This window comes from Hylaeus anthracinus, unplaced genomic scaffold, assembly GCF_026225885.1.
Source record: "Hylaeus anthracinus isolate JK02 unplaced genomic scaffold, UHH_iyHylAnth1.0_haploid 11989, whole genome shotgun sequence".
Taxonomy (NCBI): domain Eukaryota; kingdom Metazoa; phylum Arthropoda; class Insecta; order Hymenoptera; family Colletidae; genus Hylaeus; species Hylaeus anthracinus.
Genome location: NW_026534337.1, coordinates 5,911,145 through 5,926,520, shown reverse-complemented (window position 1 = coordinate 5,926,520; position 15,376 = coordinate 5,911,145). Strand labels below are relative to the sequence as shown.

Here is a 15,376-nt window from a genome sequence, read left to right as displayed (position 1 = left end):
CTGCAATATATCCGAACTAATTGTTTTTAATGTTAGTATAACTGGTCAATTTGCATTGAAACAAACGAATAACAGATTGTAGATTGTTGAGATAACAGCATTTATAGTTTCTTTAAAAATGTACAAGTTTCATCTGACTAATAAAATAATTTCGCACAAAATCCTAAAAAAACTTATGCATGCACCTCGTATTATTTTGAAGGACAACTTCGCGATTATTTAAAATAACTATAAAACAAAATAATATGTTATTTGACATAGTATTTGTGTAATTCCAAAAAGGATCGTAAGTATGAAAATAATTATGAAATAGGATAACGTATTATTTGTAATAATATTTTAACAATGCCGAGGTCTGTTACATACATTCTCTTCTATGTATGTACATAATACATATTATATACATAATAAACCTTTTTGTATATATTTCAATAAATATACAATATTTTGATTTGATTTTCGATTGTCACTTAAAAAGAAAACTTCATGGAACCATACATTTCCAATAAATTTGAGTAAGTTTATCCTGTTTAATCGTCAACAAAGTTTGCTAGACTTACGACGTCCCCTCGGACGAGACATCCGAGTGCAAGGGGTTAATTATTCCAGGACTTGTCGCGATTACTCGCTAGGATCTCGAAGAGAATCCGAACGCAGACGGTCTGTACCGTTTCGTGTCGTATATCCTATATTCCCGGCGTTATGGGCACGCTGCGCCGTGACGTGACGTATCTTTTTGCATTTGCACGACAGCAACGGCCGTGGAACCACGTGCAGGCAAAAGTAGAGAACCATCGGCGACAGAGCCTTATCCCTTGGTCCCCCCTTCGACCACGGCGACCCTCGAACCACGGTTTTATGTCTCGCGGTCCAGTCGTACTGTCTGCATCTCGTATCCTGTTATATTGTGCCAAGGAACAGCCGGGGATCTCTACCAACGTTAAGGAGCCCTCACATCGACCGCGGCGAGGCAACATTTTTATCTGGATGTAAATTTCGAATCGGTGTAGTTGGCCCAAGATGTAACCAAAGTAAGGATAAACGGAGTTAGAAATAGCTTTGTAGAAATAAAAATTAAAGGGATTCCTAATTCTGATTTAGAATATGATTAAAGAAAAATAACTAAGGAGCTTCTATCAAAAGTGATAAGAAAAGCTATGATAAAAGAAGCTAAAGATCTCTTGAATGAAAATTAAATTTAAAAAGTTGCTAATTCTGACAGTGGAAGAATTATTGAGGAATTCCCATCAAACGTGATAAAAAAAGCCACGATAAGCAAAGTTGAAGATCTCTTGAAAGAAAATAAAAATTTCAAGAATTTCTTGTTCTGACTTAATGGAAAAATGATTAAGGAGCTTCTACTAAAAGTAATAAAATATAGTTTTGGAACTACATATTACAAAGAATTCTGACGTATTCGCCATTTTTAATTCTGTAAATTATTCCTGGCCAATCGTATACTCTGAATCCGTCGCGTTAGTACCAATCCCCCCAAAACAAACAAAATGAAAAATATTGAAACGAGAAGGAAGACATCTCGTTTGCCGAGTAACGTAAAAAGTCCATCAGATTTTGCTTACACTGCATTCAATGAAAGTTACTATCAAATTCAATTACTTTGGTGCGTCTGAAGGTCCCACGGAGTCGTTTCGCCAACTTTTCCGTTATCAATTCTCCATATCGCGTTACCAATTACGAGAGATTGCACGGGCGAATATCGAAATACACCTAAGTGCATCGATATGCGCACGGCACGTTGGAATAAACGATTGGTTCCGTATGTGTGCCGCGTCGGTGGAAGCTAGATACGATATTGCAACGTCAATGAAACGTCGACGAGAGCCTCTGGAAGTCGGGGTGGATGGAAGTTACGAGTCTTCCCAAGAATCGTGGGCGGACATTAGTAACGATAGGCAAGAGCACGAAGCGCCTTAACGTTCCAGCGCTACCGTGATGAAAAAAAGGCCACGTAACGTGATTTTGCGAGCCTCACACGCTCGTAAACTGACGGGGAAATATTATCAATTAAAATAGAACTCCGATACCGCGAGAAACAATAAAATCCAAACGTTGCACGCGGTGGACACAAAGCAGTTCGTTTTGTTTGTACTCTTTGCTTGGTTCGATTTTATTTCGAGCTTTGTTTTAATTTCGTTTTATTTTATTTATTCGACAAGCTGTGCCCTTTAATGTAAAGTGAAAGGGAGGTTGAATAGGAGACGGAATATGTAAATATAGTGAAATAAGGAAGAACAAGAAACTTGCGTGAAAATTCAGAAACGCAATAAAATGTTTGTTGGAACATAATAAAAGAAGTTTTGAGATGCTAAAAGAAAAATGTTTGTGATTTGTGAATACTCTAAATATTAGAATTAAATCTAACAATCTATTAGTAAATATAAAAGTAATAAATAACGCTATATAATACATGATATTTATAAGTATTACAAATGATACTTCAGTTTATTAACATAATCATGATTTTCCTTGAATAACGATTAAATTGAAACTGACAATGAGGATCAGTGGTAACGGAAATTATTTTAGTATTATCGTTATGTTGTTTAAATTTAATAAGAATATAAAATACGAAAATGAATTTTTGTTCGTAAGATTCATTTTAATTTAAATAATTTTTTTTTATTAAAAAAACATCTTAAGCCATTATTGGTCTATAGATAAATTTGAATAAGTACTACAAAATTATTCTAATAATTTTATATGACAGAGATGATATTTCTTCATTTCTGCTGAATACGATGTCGAACATTTTTAATGAATGGCAGACTCGCGTAAAAAGAAAAACTATTCTTGCACAATCAGTAGACTCAGACCTGTACGGTTATTCGGATTCTTTTATTCTGTCTACATAACAACATCCCAGAATTTAAATAAGCGAGACACGAAAGGCGAAAGTTTGAAAGAATGGTCTGAAACACGATACGCCGTACAATGTTCTCTGTAATTTTCATTTTTGGTGGATAATTGTCTGCTCAGAGCTTAATTGCTACGGTCCAGCGAGATACTCGGCACGTAACCCTAACCCCTAGAAATGTGCAAAACTCTCATGTATATATGTAGAAGGTCTCGAGTAACGAATAGAAGTTAAATAACTTTTATTTCGTTACTCGTTTAATAAAGATTGCTATCTAAAATACACTGTCAAATTATGCTTCATAAACAAATTCTTACAATTTATAATACTCTATATATCCATATGGAATTTGTTAGTAGTCAAATTTGAAGGAGAAATATCACCTTTATTGTTTAAAAAGATCAATATTTTTATTAGCAAAATCTTAAAATACATAGTATTTTAAAATATGACAATAATATTATATTATACATATACTTATATTATGTATGATATATGTATGTATACATAATATAAGATATGATATATATTATAATTATATTATAGAATGTAATATTTTAAAACTTCTTTATAGTATGTTAAGTTAAAATCGGAAATATTAACCATTAAAAATATACTATTGAACGGTCATTCATAAACTTGAATTTTTTCTCAGAATCAGATCATTCGATCGACTCGCAACTTGAAATATACATTGACAATCATAAAGACTGAATTATGAATGAAATAAATCAAAAGAGTATGCATGAAAAAATACAAAAGCGCTTCACCACTTAATGAACATCTTTGACCGATAGAAAAGGACTGATAGTTGTACAAAAATGAATAAAATTCTAAAATACCGCAAAATAATTGTATAGGTCATTCCGGTGTCGCCATTAAATCTCCGTTATTTCTGTTCACCCTGCAATTCCGACTGCTGCTTCGACGAATATTCACTCACCACATGCGACGCGAGAATTTCTCGAGTCCTCTCGTTGACCGCGTTTCCGCGTTGCGTTAGGAATATCAAAACGATTCCTAGGTGGAATTGAAACGTACCTGTGCCCTCGTCGTCTCTACCAAGGGAACGACGCCAAGTGTTCCATAAATTCAAGGAACGATTCGCGGTTTTCGCGCGTTCGGATGCTGTGCTATTGTGAAACTAAATACCTTCTGCGCCGGTTAACGTTCGCGCGTCGAATAAAAGCCGGTGGAAAACCACGAAGCGCGTGAAATGCACTCGTCTTATCGTATTTTTGTGGTTTAGCGCCATCTCGACATTTCGCACAGTGACGTATTTAAACCAATCGGGGCCCGAAGCTATTAGCTACCTTAAAAAGTTCGTGCAGCTTTGCAAATACTCGGAACTTTTTTAAAACGTAATTTCATTTAACGAAGCGTTTAGGATTTATTTGTACAACACTTTCCCATCGTTCTACAAGCTTGTACGTTTCTTTTTTATAAAGGTCTTGAGTTTGATGCATTTAAAAATGAATTAATTGCCGATTTAACTTCGACATCATGATACTCTGAGGGCCTTTTCCTTTTCAGAAATATTATTGTAAAAATGCCTTTATCTTTCTATTATTTTCTGTATGATCTGCCATAAAATATAGGCACTCGAACCTCGAAAATCGAACAGGGAATTGTGTCAAAAATATAATAAGCGCGACCGTTCCAGGATCGTCACTTTCGAGAACAATACAATCAGTACTAGATAAAGAAGGATTCAATATACATACACATAGTTCTGAGTGAAGAAATAATTTCCAACAAAGACGTCTGTGACAATATGAAGTTACCTAGTCAAAAATTCATATATCATTCATTCCACTAAATACACCTACATCATTAACCCCTTGGCCTACAACGACAAGTGAGACTTGTAAATAATTTATGCCATAAACAATAAGCACGAGCCTGACTCGTGGTACTTCGTTCAGACTTCTTACCTTTCTGTTTACTATGGCCCGAGCAATCGTGAGATACCATGTAGATCAAGGGGTTAACCCTTTCAGACCTGAATTATTTTCTTTTCTCATGCTAATGTAATTTAATTTTTAGGGTTAACTTGAACTAAAATTAGTATGGAAAAAATAGAAGAAAATCCCAATAATGTAGTTTTCGAGGAGAACTGGTCTTTCTTCGTGTGCGAAAATAAGGACATTCGCCCTAAATGATAATGAAAAATTTTGTTACTTTAAATTTTGTCCTCCTCAAATATGGGGACACCAGGTCTGAAAGGGTTAACAATACCTTTATAAATATTAAATTAAAATAAATTCGTAAAAATGTAGCTAAGGGCAATACAAATTTTTCTTCCATGGTCCTGAACAGTAGTTCAATTAAAAATAAAACAGGACGGGATCTCTTGGGGACCCGAATTTGGGGAACCTGAGCATCCTTGGCCACCATGATAAATCCGCTGACGATATTGCGTTTCGCGTCGCTAAGACGCCGAGGAGCAATATTTAGTGAGATATAAAGCTAATTCGCTTTTATCTCGCGGTCGGCTTTATTCCAGCTGCTATTACCGCGAGCACGGCCACGCTTCACTTTCCGTGAAAGCCAATAATAACGCGGGAATATGCGCATCTCATTACCGACTGTTACTTCTTGCGTCGCTTTCGGTGCTTAGATTCGATATCCCGCGGTTCGTTCATTGTGCAATGGACTCGAGAAGCTGCAACCACGGGCCCCCGACAACCGTCCGTCGATTGCTCATACTCGAGATAAAAGATGAACGCATTTGCATATAGATTGAGTTCGTCCGTTTCCCCGAGACGTCGTCGTTTTTTCCTTCTTGTTCCGGATGGTGCGGCTCTACTACCGAACCGACCGCGACGCAGTCACCTCAACTAGTGCACACCGAAAGTCTTAAATTAAGAAGTGACAAATCTCATTGGTTGACGAATGTTCGTGAGCGCGAAACGGATAAGCCTTTTTTAACGTTTCCACTGCTGAATTAACGCGTTGGTCGTCGGTTTCCTAGGAGTGAGTGACGAAGCGAGGTCAAATATTAAATGGTTTTCGTGAGTTTTTTTTACCAAGGAAAATTTTACTTAATTTTTTGTTAACACTTTACCGACCGGTAGCGTTCGGACATATATGTACTTAAATTTAATAATATTGTTTATTTTCATAACATTAGTATTATATAAAATTTATTTTATCCATTAGAATCATTAATTATATTTATGTAATATTTCATAATTCACATAATAATGGGAGCATACAATGAGATCGTACTGTCTCAGTAATAAATAAGAAAGTATTGCTTTCCATGGAAAAGAGACTATTAAGGCTACCGGTCGGTAAAATGTTAACTTTGAAAATATTTTAAGAAAATAATAAAGAGAATAATTGTTTCATTGTTCGGGGTGGTTTGTGCTCTGAACTGTCGCCTATAGGATACAAATAATTTTCACTGTAGCATGAGTATTCATAGAGTAGATTTGTTAAGTAAACACTGGTTTATTAATTAGATGTATTCAATTACATTCTGAAAAGTAATTTAAATTTGATTGTATGCAAAAGAACAAAAGTGCTTTCGAGTCTTAACGTCTGATGCATATTACATAAAATTGCAATCAGTTTTTAGGGTAGTTGACTAAATTTATTTGTTCCCTTCATGCAAAGATGGAAGTTATCCATTTCGAAGGAATGTAAATTCATTACGCTCGTCCGCCACGGAGATGTGCGAGTATTTGTTTCGTCATATAAAACTCGCTGTCTCGTTTCTTTGCTTCTCCGGTGGAAAATATGCCCGTAGAACCGAGAGCAATTTTGTTATTACGTATTTGAATGCAAAGTGTCGCCTTCTTACGGGGAGAGTAAAGTCGCCTATTCAGATTATGATAATCGTCGAGGAGACATTTCTCAATTTTTATTTTTTATGCATTCAACTGGCTGCATTACTGAATAAAATATTTCGAGAGCATCGATTTTAGAGCCTCGAAGCTTTAATAACTGTAATCCTAAGGAAAACCTGCTTTCGTAAACAAGTTTCTTGTTTTAATCTACGTCCCAAGATCTCGCGATAATCACCAACTATTTCTAGCTTCCTGTCACTCTATTTATAGAAAATTGCAAATCTATGATCGCATGCGATATACGTGAATCCGGTAGAAATAAATTTTTAAAATATAGGTTTAGAAGAGTCCTGTCTATTCTGCTAGATTTTTAATCATTCTGCTTTATCATGTTTTGGTTAATTCATTTCCATTTCCATTCTACTCCAATTTGTTTCGTTATATTTTCATTATGTATTATTAGATTGAGAATACTTATGCATTTGTCATAAATGTAAATATGCAAACGTACACGAAGATGTGTACATTGTGTACAGATATATTAAATGTAAGAAATTAAAATACACATTACCAAATTTAGAAGACAGTACACTTTGGTTTACGTTTCTGGTCTTCATCCGTGTATGTACAAATACGAATTTGCATAAACATCCGCAGTCTATTTTTTTAATGATACGTTGTTATAAATAAAATATAGTGGAATATTTAAAGAAATTGGCATCTAAAGCAATAATATATGAAGTCCAACATTTGAAATCAATGTTCCTTTTACATCACGAATGGTCTATCAGAAAGTTATAAAAGATATGAAAATTTTTATAATATGTACAAAAAGCAAAGATACTTTTAAATTTTTGAAAAAATTCTCCAAGTATGAATACGTGTATCATGTATATGTATTCGTGTAAGAATATACGTGTTTACTATATGTACATAAACATTGACATTTCACAATTATTTGTTAAGTGAAATGAAAATTCTTAAAAAAGATGTTTTTTTCTTGCAAGTGTACGATAATAGCTCCTTAAAGGATTGTTTCATATAATTAGAATAATAGAACAAAGTATTTTTCCATATTTTGAGCAAAGTATATTGCCATCTTTTTATCAAATAGGAAGCTTTCTACAATTCTTATCATTACATTTAAATTCATACCGTGAGTATGTTATAAATTTGCGTAAAATATTCGCGCGATTAATCCTCTGTTCCTCCACGTGAAGAGCTTAGAGCGATTTCGCGTGAAAAATCTGCGATTCACGCTCGATTCGATCACGCGGAAGCGGAACTTGGATATTTGAGATAGAACGAGGAGATATCTCTCTTCCCTAGGTTTTGCACGCAGGCGTCTACCAGATGAAGTAACGCCGCGGATGATCGATACCGACGGTGAAGTCGATAGTCTTAAAAAAATCACGCTTTATCTTGCCAACTGAAACTTAAAGGGAACGCGCAACGGGACGAGAAAAAATGGGCAGTCGCCGAGGGCGAACGCTGCGATCGCAGGGGTTGAAGAACTCTCTGAAACGAACACAGAATCAATCGAGCCGGTTTATCTATGGCAAAACCATCAATTTTTGTCTACGTTTCCATTAAAAGGTCTACCACGCACCGATGCTCGTTTATACGCAATCGATCTCGGCGGTAAATCGCGAGGACCTTCTGATATAACTTGCTTAAGAGCTTGATAAGGAGTCGCCAGAAATGACTATAATTTCCTCGGGAGTCGGGATTCGAATATAATCTTGTCTACGTAATATTGACTATGTGAAATGTTAGGTAGACACAATTTTTATTATTCTGCCAGTGAAAAGAATGTATATGTACGTTTTGTTTGTTATATTCAAAGCAAACATTATTATAATAAATATGAACCAAGCAAGCATAGTTTTATTTATTTAATGAAAGTTTCGACTTTTAGTGCAAGCCTTTTTTTAGAATAAAATTAAAAATTATTAATGCTTGAAAATGTGAAAGTACATGCATTAGTGATTACTGAAATTGCATCGATATTGTTGATTATTTATCAAATATGTTGATAGAATGCAGGTATAGTGGATATATTAAAGTGCTTTACTGTTAAAAATTACGTTTCTTTTAATTTAAATCAAATCTGTAATGTCAAATAACACTAAACATGTAAAATAATTTCTATCGCGATCTATACGTTATTTTGATCCCCAAAAGAGATGAAGTAAATACAAAATGTTGAATTCTTTAAATGAAGTCTAGTCATGAAATATAGTTTCAATTGAAATAGTAAATTACATTTTGGAAAATACACAGGTAGAATACGTGTACGTAAAAACCTAAATAAAAATTGTAACTATAATTGTATTTTAGTCCTCTTGCTGAATTTACATATATTTTTTTATTTTAAATTTTTGATAGACATTCTTATACCGAAGAAGGTCTAAATTAAAGATCGAAACAATTACTAAATATATGTATAAACAATGCTTGCTTAGACCACACGTACATCACATCACATTTATTCAGTAAAATAACTGTTCATTTAAATACGTATGAAAATATTAAAAAATTCATTGCGTGAATATATATTAATTATAAATATTAAATCAAATATATTAAAAATCAATGTGCCTAAAAATAGGTGTTCAATATAGTGTACATGAAATTAACGCAAATCTATGGAAGAATTGTTGGTATAACTATTTATAAAATTCATTCAATGCTTCAGCATAAGTATTCCATATCATTTTTCACTTAGATTACAAATAATTTTCCGACAACTCGCACCGATAAATCGATAATTGATCCTTTGAAACAGGTATAGATCACCGACAATGAACTGAATGGAGATGCTATCGGTTAAATCTGAGATAGACGTCCGCGGAGTATTACGGCTTATCCATAGTCGCTCACTGACCTCTCTGACAGTTAACAATAGGATGCATTATGGCTCAGGTGCACCGATGCATATGCGCTACTCTAAACGATAGGAACTGAAGCGGAATACAATGACAATTGCGACTTAATGAGGTTCAATTAGCTAATCAACATTACGAATTTCGTGCAACTGGATATCACTCGCACTGTACGTAATTGTTATCAGTGGTGCTTTATAAATAAGTTAATCATTTCTAATACGCTATCATAATACAGGACTTTATTTAAAAAACGCATAAAATTCTCCTACGCTAACAAATTTTAAAGGTGATCTCAACATTTTTCCCACTGACGCATTTAAATCGAAACCCAAGCAAATCTAAGCATTCAGAAATTACGCTTTAAAAATGAACCCCTTTATAAATGACTCTCCAACATCTCTCTGTCAGAGTTCAACTCATTTGGCACATCATCCCCTTGCGAGACGTTTCGCAGCCCCATCGAGAAACAGCGTTTAATTTCTTCCCCCGGAAAATATTTCACAATAAATCCAACGCGCAACGGAACGACCGTTGAGCAGCGATCGAGAAAGAGAGAGAAGAGAAATCACAAAAGAACGAAGAACAGGGGTGAACTGCATCGCGAAACAACGTTTTGTTCGTCAAAAGAAGCGCGCTGACATTTCCGGACCGGGTGCGATGTCGAGGAAGGAGTGTTTTAAATTCCCTTAACTTCGTTCGTCGCGTTGAAATGGCGCTCGAGTGAAAAGATTTTGAAGCGTGCTTTGAGAATTTTAAGCCCAACTCATTAGGATAACGAGACAGGCATCCACGGCCTGTGACACGAGACCAATACACGCGCGAACACGCCTGTTTCGTATTCACGGGACAGAAGAATCGAGGCTTGCGCGTGTATGCGATACACTCATCGCATACGGCTCCGTTATGGCTGTCGGAACTGATCGAAAAGATTGCGAAACTTTTTTCCCTCGCGCTTTGGAGTTTAGAGTCGCGCGGATTTCTCGGTCATTAGCGACTGTATTGATTCTGCTTACCAGCAAACTTTCGAAATTAACCCTTTGTACTCGGAGTTATTTCGTTAGAGAATGTGCAAACAGGAATCATGTCGTATTAAATAATGTAACTTGTAAATCATGAAATTTACTGTAATGATATTTGAGCTTATATGAATCTTTAGACGTTGATGAATATATTTATACTAAAAATCAAAATTCTATACTATTATTGTTATAATATGTGATATTCTCGTGAATTTCTCAGTTATTAGCGACTGTATTGATTCTGCTTACCAGCAAACTTTCGAAATTAACTCGAACAATAAGTACACGGAGCCATTTAGTTATCTAACGTGCAAACTGGAATCATGACGTATTAATATGTTGGCTGCCAGGCTAAAACTCGTGAAAATTTCTACAAAATTAAAATTCTTTCTCGAGACTATTGAAGATTGGATAATTCAACATTTTTTCATAATATTTAATTTGTTAACGTCGTCAAATTCATGAATCCTATCCAAATTTATTTTTATTACCTCATCTCATCACCTTACGACCTCACTTTTGGAATTAATTTTTTTTATTTCGATTAAATAATACCGATAAGTACTGGTAGTACTTTAATTATTGTGTCTGAGTAGATGACGAGTTTTGAGCTTCCTTTGTGTAGACAATTAAAGAAGCGTTTAATATTGCATATGCTTTTGGCTAAAAAAAAAAGAGCTTTCAGAATGTTGCTAGTAGAAACTTATTAATATGAAAATCGCCAGGGAACAATGCGTAACAAGTTAATTTTCATTAGCACCTGGTTGAATATCGGATTTTCTCTCCGGCCATTATGCTGAGGAGAACAAGAGGTACTGTTAGATTCTCGCAATAAAACTGATAGCGATCGCTGTCCCCCGTTTGCATTGTTCACTGAGCAATTAATCGTTTACCGAGTCGTGAAAGGCGAGAAATTCTAGAGAGAAACGTTAAGTGGTATTAGTGTTTCTCCTCGAGTTTTCATTCATAAGAAGAGGGTAAGATTTGTCTGGAATTCTAAAGTGGAAGTACAAGAGAGGCTAAGAACCATCGTTGAATGTATCATTAATTATAGAAAAATTCCAGACTTGCATTCCGTTCCGAATTATTAAACAGCAATTTATTCTGGGAATAATTTTTTATTCCACTGAATTACTTTATTGAGATATTATTCTTAAATCAAGGATTTATAAAATTTATTCAAAAAATATTTCATTGTAAATTGGCTTCATTTATTAAATTACTGCCTTTTGAACTATAAATCTACTTGTAATTTTTAATAACTCTAGAAAAGAACAATGTATCGTCAGTTAGGGATAAAAAATTTCACATTGATTTCTTAATAAATATTTTTTAGTTACTTCTGTATCGTCAGTTAGGGATAAAAAATTTCACATTGTTTTCTTAATAAATATTTTTTAGTTACTTCTGTCATAGCGATCTAATTGAAATATTTTTTGTTCATGATTGAGTGACTATTATTTGCCACTTGACCTCGTCGATACTTTCACTATACTATATCAGCTTTTGCAAAATGTATATTCATTTACAAATAATTTTGTTACGTCATATAATCGAACGATTTTGTTGAAAATAGGATTTCTATTTCCAGGCAGTTTATTTATAATATTCTTAACCCATCAGGAACTAAATTATTATTTTCTTTTACTGATATTTATTATTTTTAAAAACGCTAATTATGCGAATAAAGTCGTTTGTTAATGTTCTATCACCACGACAATGGAATTGAATGATGTCTTTAAATCCATTACATGTCATTATTCTATAAAATCCAATATAACCAAAACAAGTATTATTATTGACATTATTCAGACGCTCTTTATAAGTATGCAAGACAATAGTGTATCTTCTTTGTATACTTTTAATTCCACGAACAATAAACTATTATTATTGACACTAACCTAACGTTTCGATAAAAAATAGAATGAATAAAGAGAAATATAAAAGTCAAATAACGGTGAACTAAAGATTAACGAATCTACATAATTAAATAATAATTTGGCATCGGATGAGTTAAGAATATTATAAACGTCACCGGATGTTGTAATGTCGTAAACGTCTGAAAGCGTTCACCTGCTTAACGAAGATGACAAGTGTCAAGAGACGCAACTCTCTTCCGAATTGCTCAATTATTTCCAACTGGTAACCATCGCGACGAGTTAGCAACTAGTTACGCGACGAGATAAATTCAATCTGCTCACCTCGTGATCTCTTCGATGAGTTTGCAGGGGTCCGCTGCGTAGAATTTCACACCGAAGTAGAGGGTGTGGACATCCGAGCTCGGATCTCCTTTTTGGACTTTCAGCTGCTTTCCAATCTTCTTGCTCGGGTCGAGCCATTGCTAAAAAGAACGAGAATAACAGTTCGAGAATTACCGCTAAATAATTAAATCCCCTGGCCTGATCGAGCTCGAGCAACGCCAACGCCCGAGACTGTTGATCAAGCGGACCGGAAATTGCAGGCAGCTCGACATTTCCCGTAGATAATAATCCTATCCTCTTATGCCCCGAGGCAGATGCAATCGGCTCCCTTCGAGGCGTCTTCGTGTGAATTTTTAATCATCGAAATCTAATTAACGGTAAACTTCTCCAACTAACTGGTGCATTGATCGCGTTCTCGCTCTGAACCATGCTAAACGTCTAATATCAGCTGCCACTATGCATTATACTAGAGATTCGCTCTTCGAACGATTTGTTGTTAATTTTCGCGACGAGTCTGGCTAGTTTGGAGATAAGTGAAATGAACTGTTTTGTGTTTTTTAACAAATTAACTTGTAATGTTATTGTCATTTAAATATTATGAAGAATTTTGAATAATTTGAGTTATTGTAAGACGTTAAATTGACGTTTCAAGTTTTGATGTTAATTGAATTTTTTGGTGCTCAGATATTGATATTAGATCTTGTAAGAATTGTGAATATTCTACTAAATCATCTTGTATGAAATAATTTGAGATGTAACTTTGCATGTATATTATTTTCATCTTTGTTTTCATTTTTATTTGTCTGTAAAATAAATCAAATAATTTGTCTCGCATGAAATAATTTAAAGTGTAAGTTTACATGTAAATTATTTTCATTTTCATTTCATATTTATTTAATTGTAAGATGAATAAAATAATACGTCTTGCATGAAATAATGTGAAGTGTAAGATTACATGTACATTATTTTCATGCTCATTTCATAATTATTTAATTATAAGATGAATAAAATAATACGTCTTGCATGAAATAATTTGAAGTGTAATTTTACATATACATTATTATCATATTCATTTCAAATTACAAATTAGTTCCTTATTCCCTATTCCTTAAATCAAATCACTAATACGTAATCAACAGTATTAATGGAATACTCAAAAAGCTAACATAGTCAATGAATACTCCCACTGCTCACAGTATCTAACACCTTCATTGGTTAAGAATATAAATAAATAAAATTTCAACTAATTAGGAACAACATTCTTACCGTCTGATTGCCGTGATCCAGATAGCGCAGCCCGAAGTAAGCGGTCTCCAATAAATTCAGATGCCTGAACACTCTGTCCAGCAACTCCTGGCCGAGGTTCGAGCTCTGCAACAGAAAGAGAGAAACCGAGGTTTGACTTACTGCATCGATACCAAGGCGGGCGCCTAGCGACACGAAGGGAATTACTTCCTGAACCGACCCACATTAGAATCATCGCGGGGACTTTCGATCGGGCGATCGATCGAGCGTGGCGATGTAAATCATGATGCGCACGCGTCATTGAGCACGTAGCTGGGACTGCATTAGAACGCGTTCGTTCCTCCGTGTTCGATCACCGTCTATATGATTTAGGGGTGCGTGACACGTTTCGTAACGGTACACGTGGTCGCAACGAGATTTCCATCTGGCGACTCGGAAACTCGCGCAATATGTCATTACGCTCGCCAAGCTTTTCATTTTTCCGCGGATAATTATCCTCTGGCCGCAGTTAAATAACGATTATATCGAGCGCGCGACGCTTTGAAGATCGTTATGCGGATAATGTGCAACCGAGCCGTAGATCGCAATAGCTCGTACTCGCAAGAAACGAGTCACGGGAAAAGAAATAAATTGAAATAATCTTCCCGGTGATAAATTTCAGTTTCTTCTTAGGCGGATTGTGGAAACGTGTGGTGCTCCACGAGTGGTACTGTCGGGAAGGAGATTAAGCAAATTGAATTTAAAGAAATCAGATTTTTTTTGCTGAAGAGCTAAGTCTTCGAGACGATCTATTCAGGAAGTTGTACGTACATCTCTGTATTCGCAACACTTTCTATTGTATATCTATGTATGTATTATTATTCTATCTGTACGTAAACTGCGTATAAGTAAAATAGACATGGGCGAAGAGATCAATCCAAGTGTGGTGAAACTTCAATATTATCAAAATTAAAGGATGATAATATTTTAATATACTTTACAATTAATACAATAAAAATGTTATTTCATTTTGTAGAAGAGCATATATTTTTTAGTTATTTTTGGCTTGTATTTGTCCTATTAACTTGCATTATAAATCCATAACATTCGTGGCCTACTCATCAATCTTATTGGCAAGTAAACAGAACAGGACAGTGACTTACAGGATTACGCAAAGTTCAAAGACACATTTGAATTTTGATATAGTCAATCCCATAAGTATTCGTACCCTCTATGTCCATTGAAGAAATTAGATTAAATTAAATAATAGTTTTAATATTACTAAATGAATTTTTCATTATAAATATGTATATGAATAAGCTTATGCAAACATACACTTGGAAACATCGAATCTACCATTTAGTTTAAACAAATT

At 34.6% G+C, this 15,376-nt stretch overlaps 1 protein-coding gene across 1 annotated transcript in view; it reads right to left on the bottom strand.

Annotated features, from left to right (window-relative positions):
- The window catches only part of LOC128888013 (band 4.1-like protein 4), a 128,242-nt gene that overhangs the window by 39,182 nt on the left and 73,684 nt on the right, over positions 1 to 15,376 (bottom strand). Inside the window, exons 3-4 of the mRNA XM_054144594.1 lie at positions 14,044 to 14,148; positions 12,778 to 12,917 (exon numbers count right to left, since the gene is read on the bottom strand). Coding sequence (XP_054000569.1) covers positions 12,778 to 12,917; positions 14,044 to 14,148 — 245 coding nt within the window. The remainder of the gene's footprint in view (positions 1 to 12,777; positions 12,918 to 14,043; positions 14,149 to 15,376) is intronic.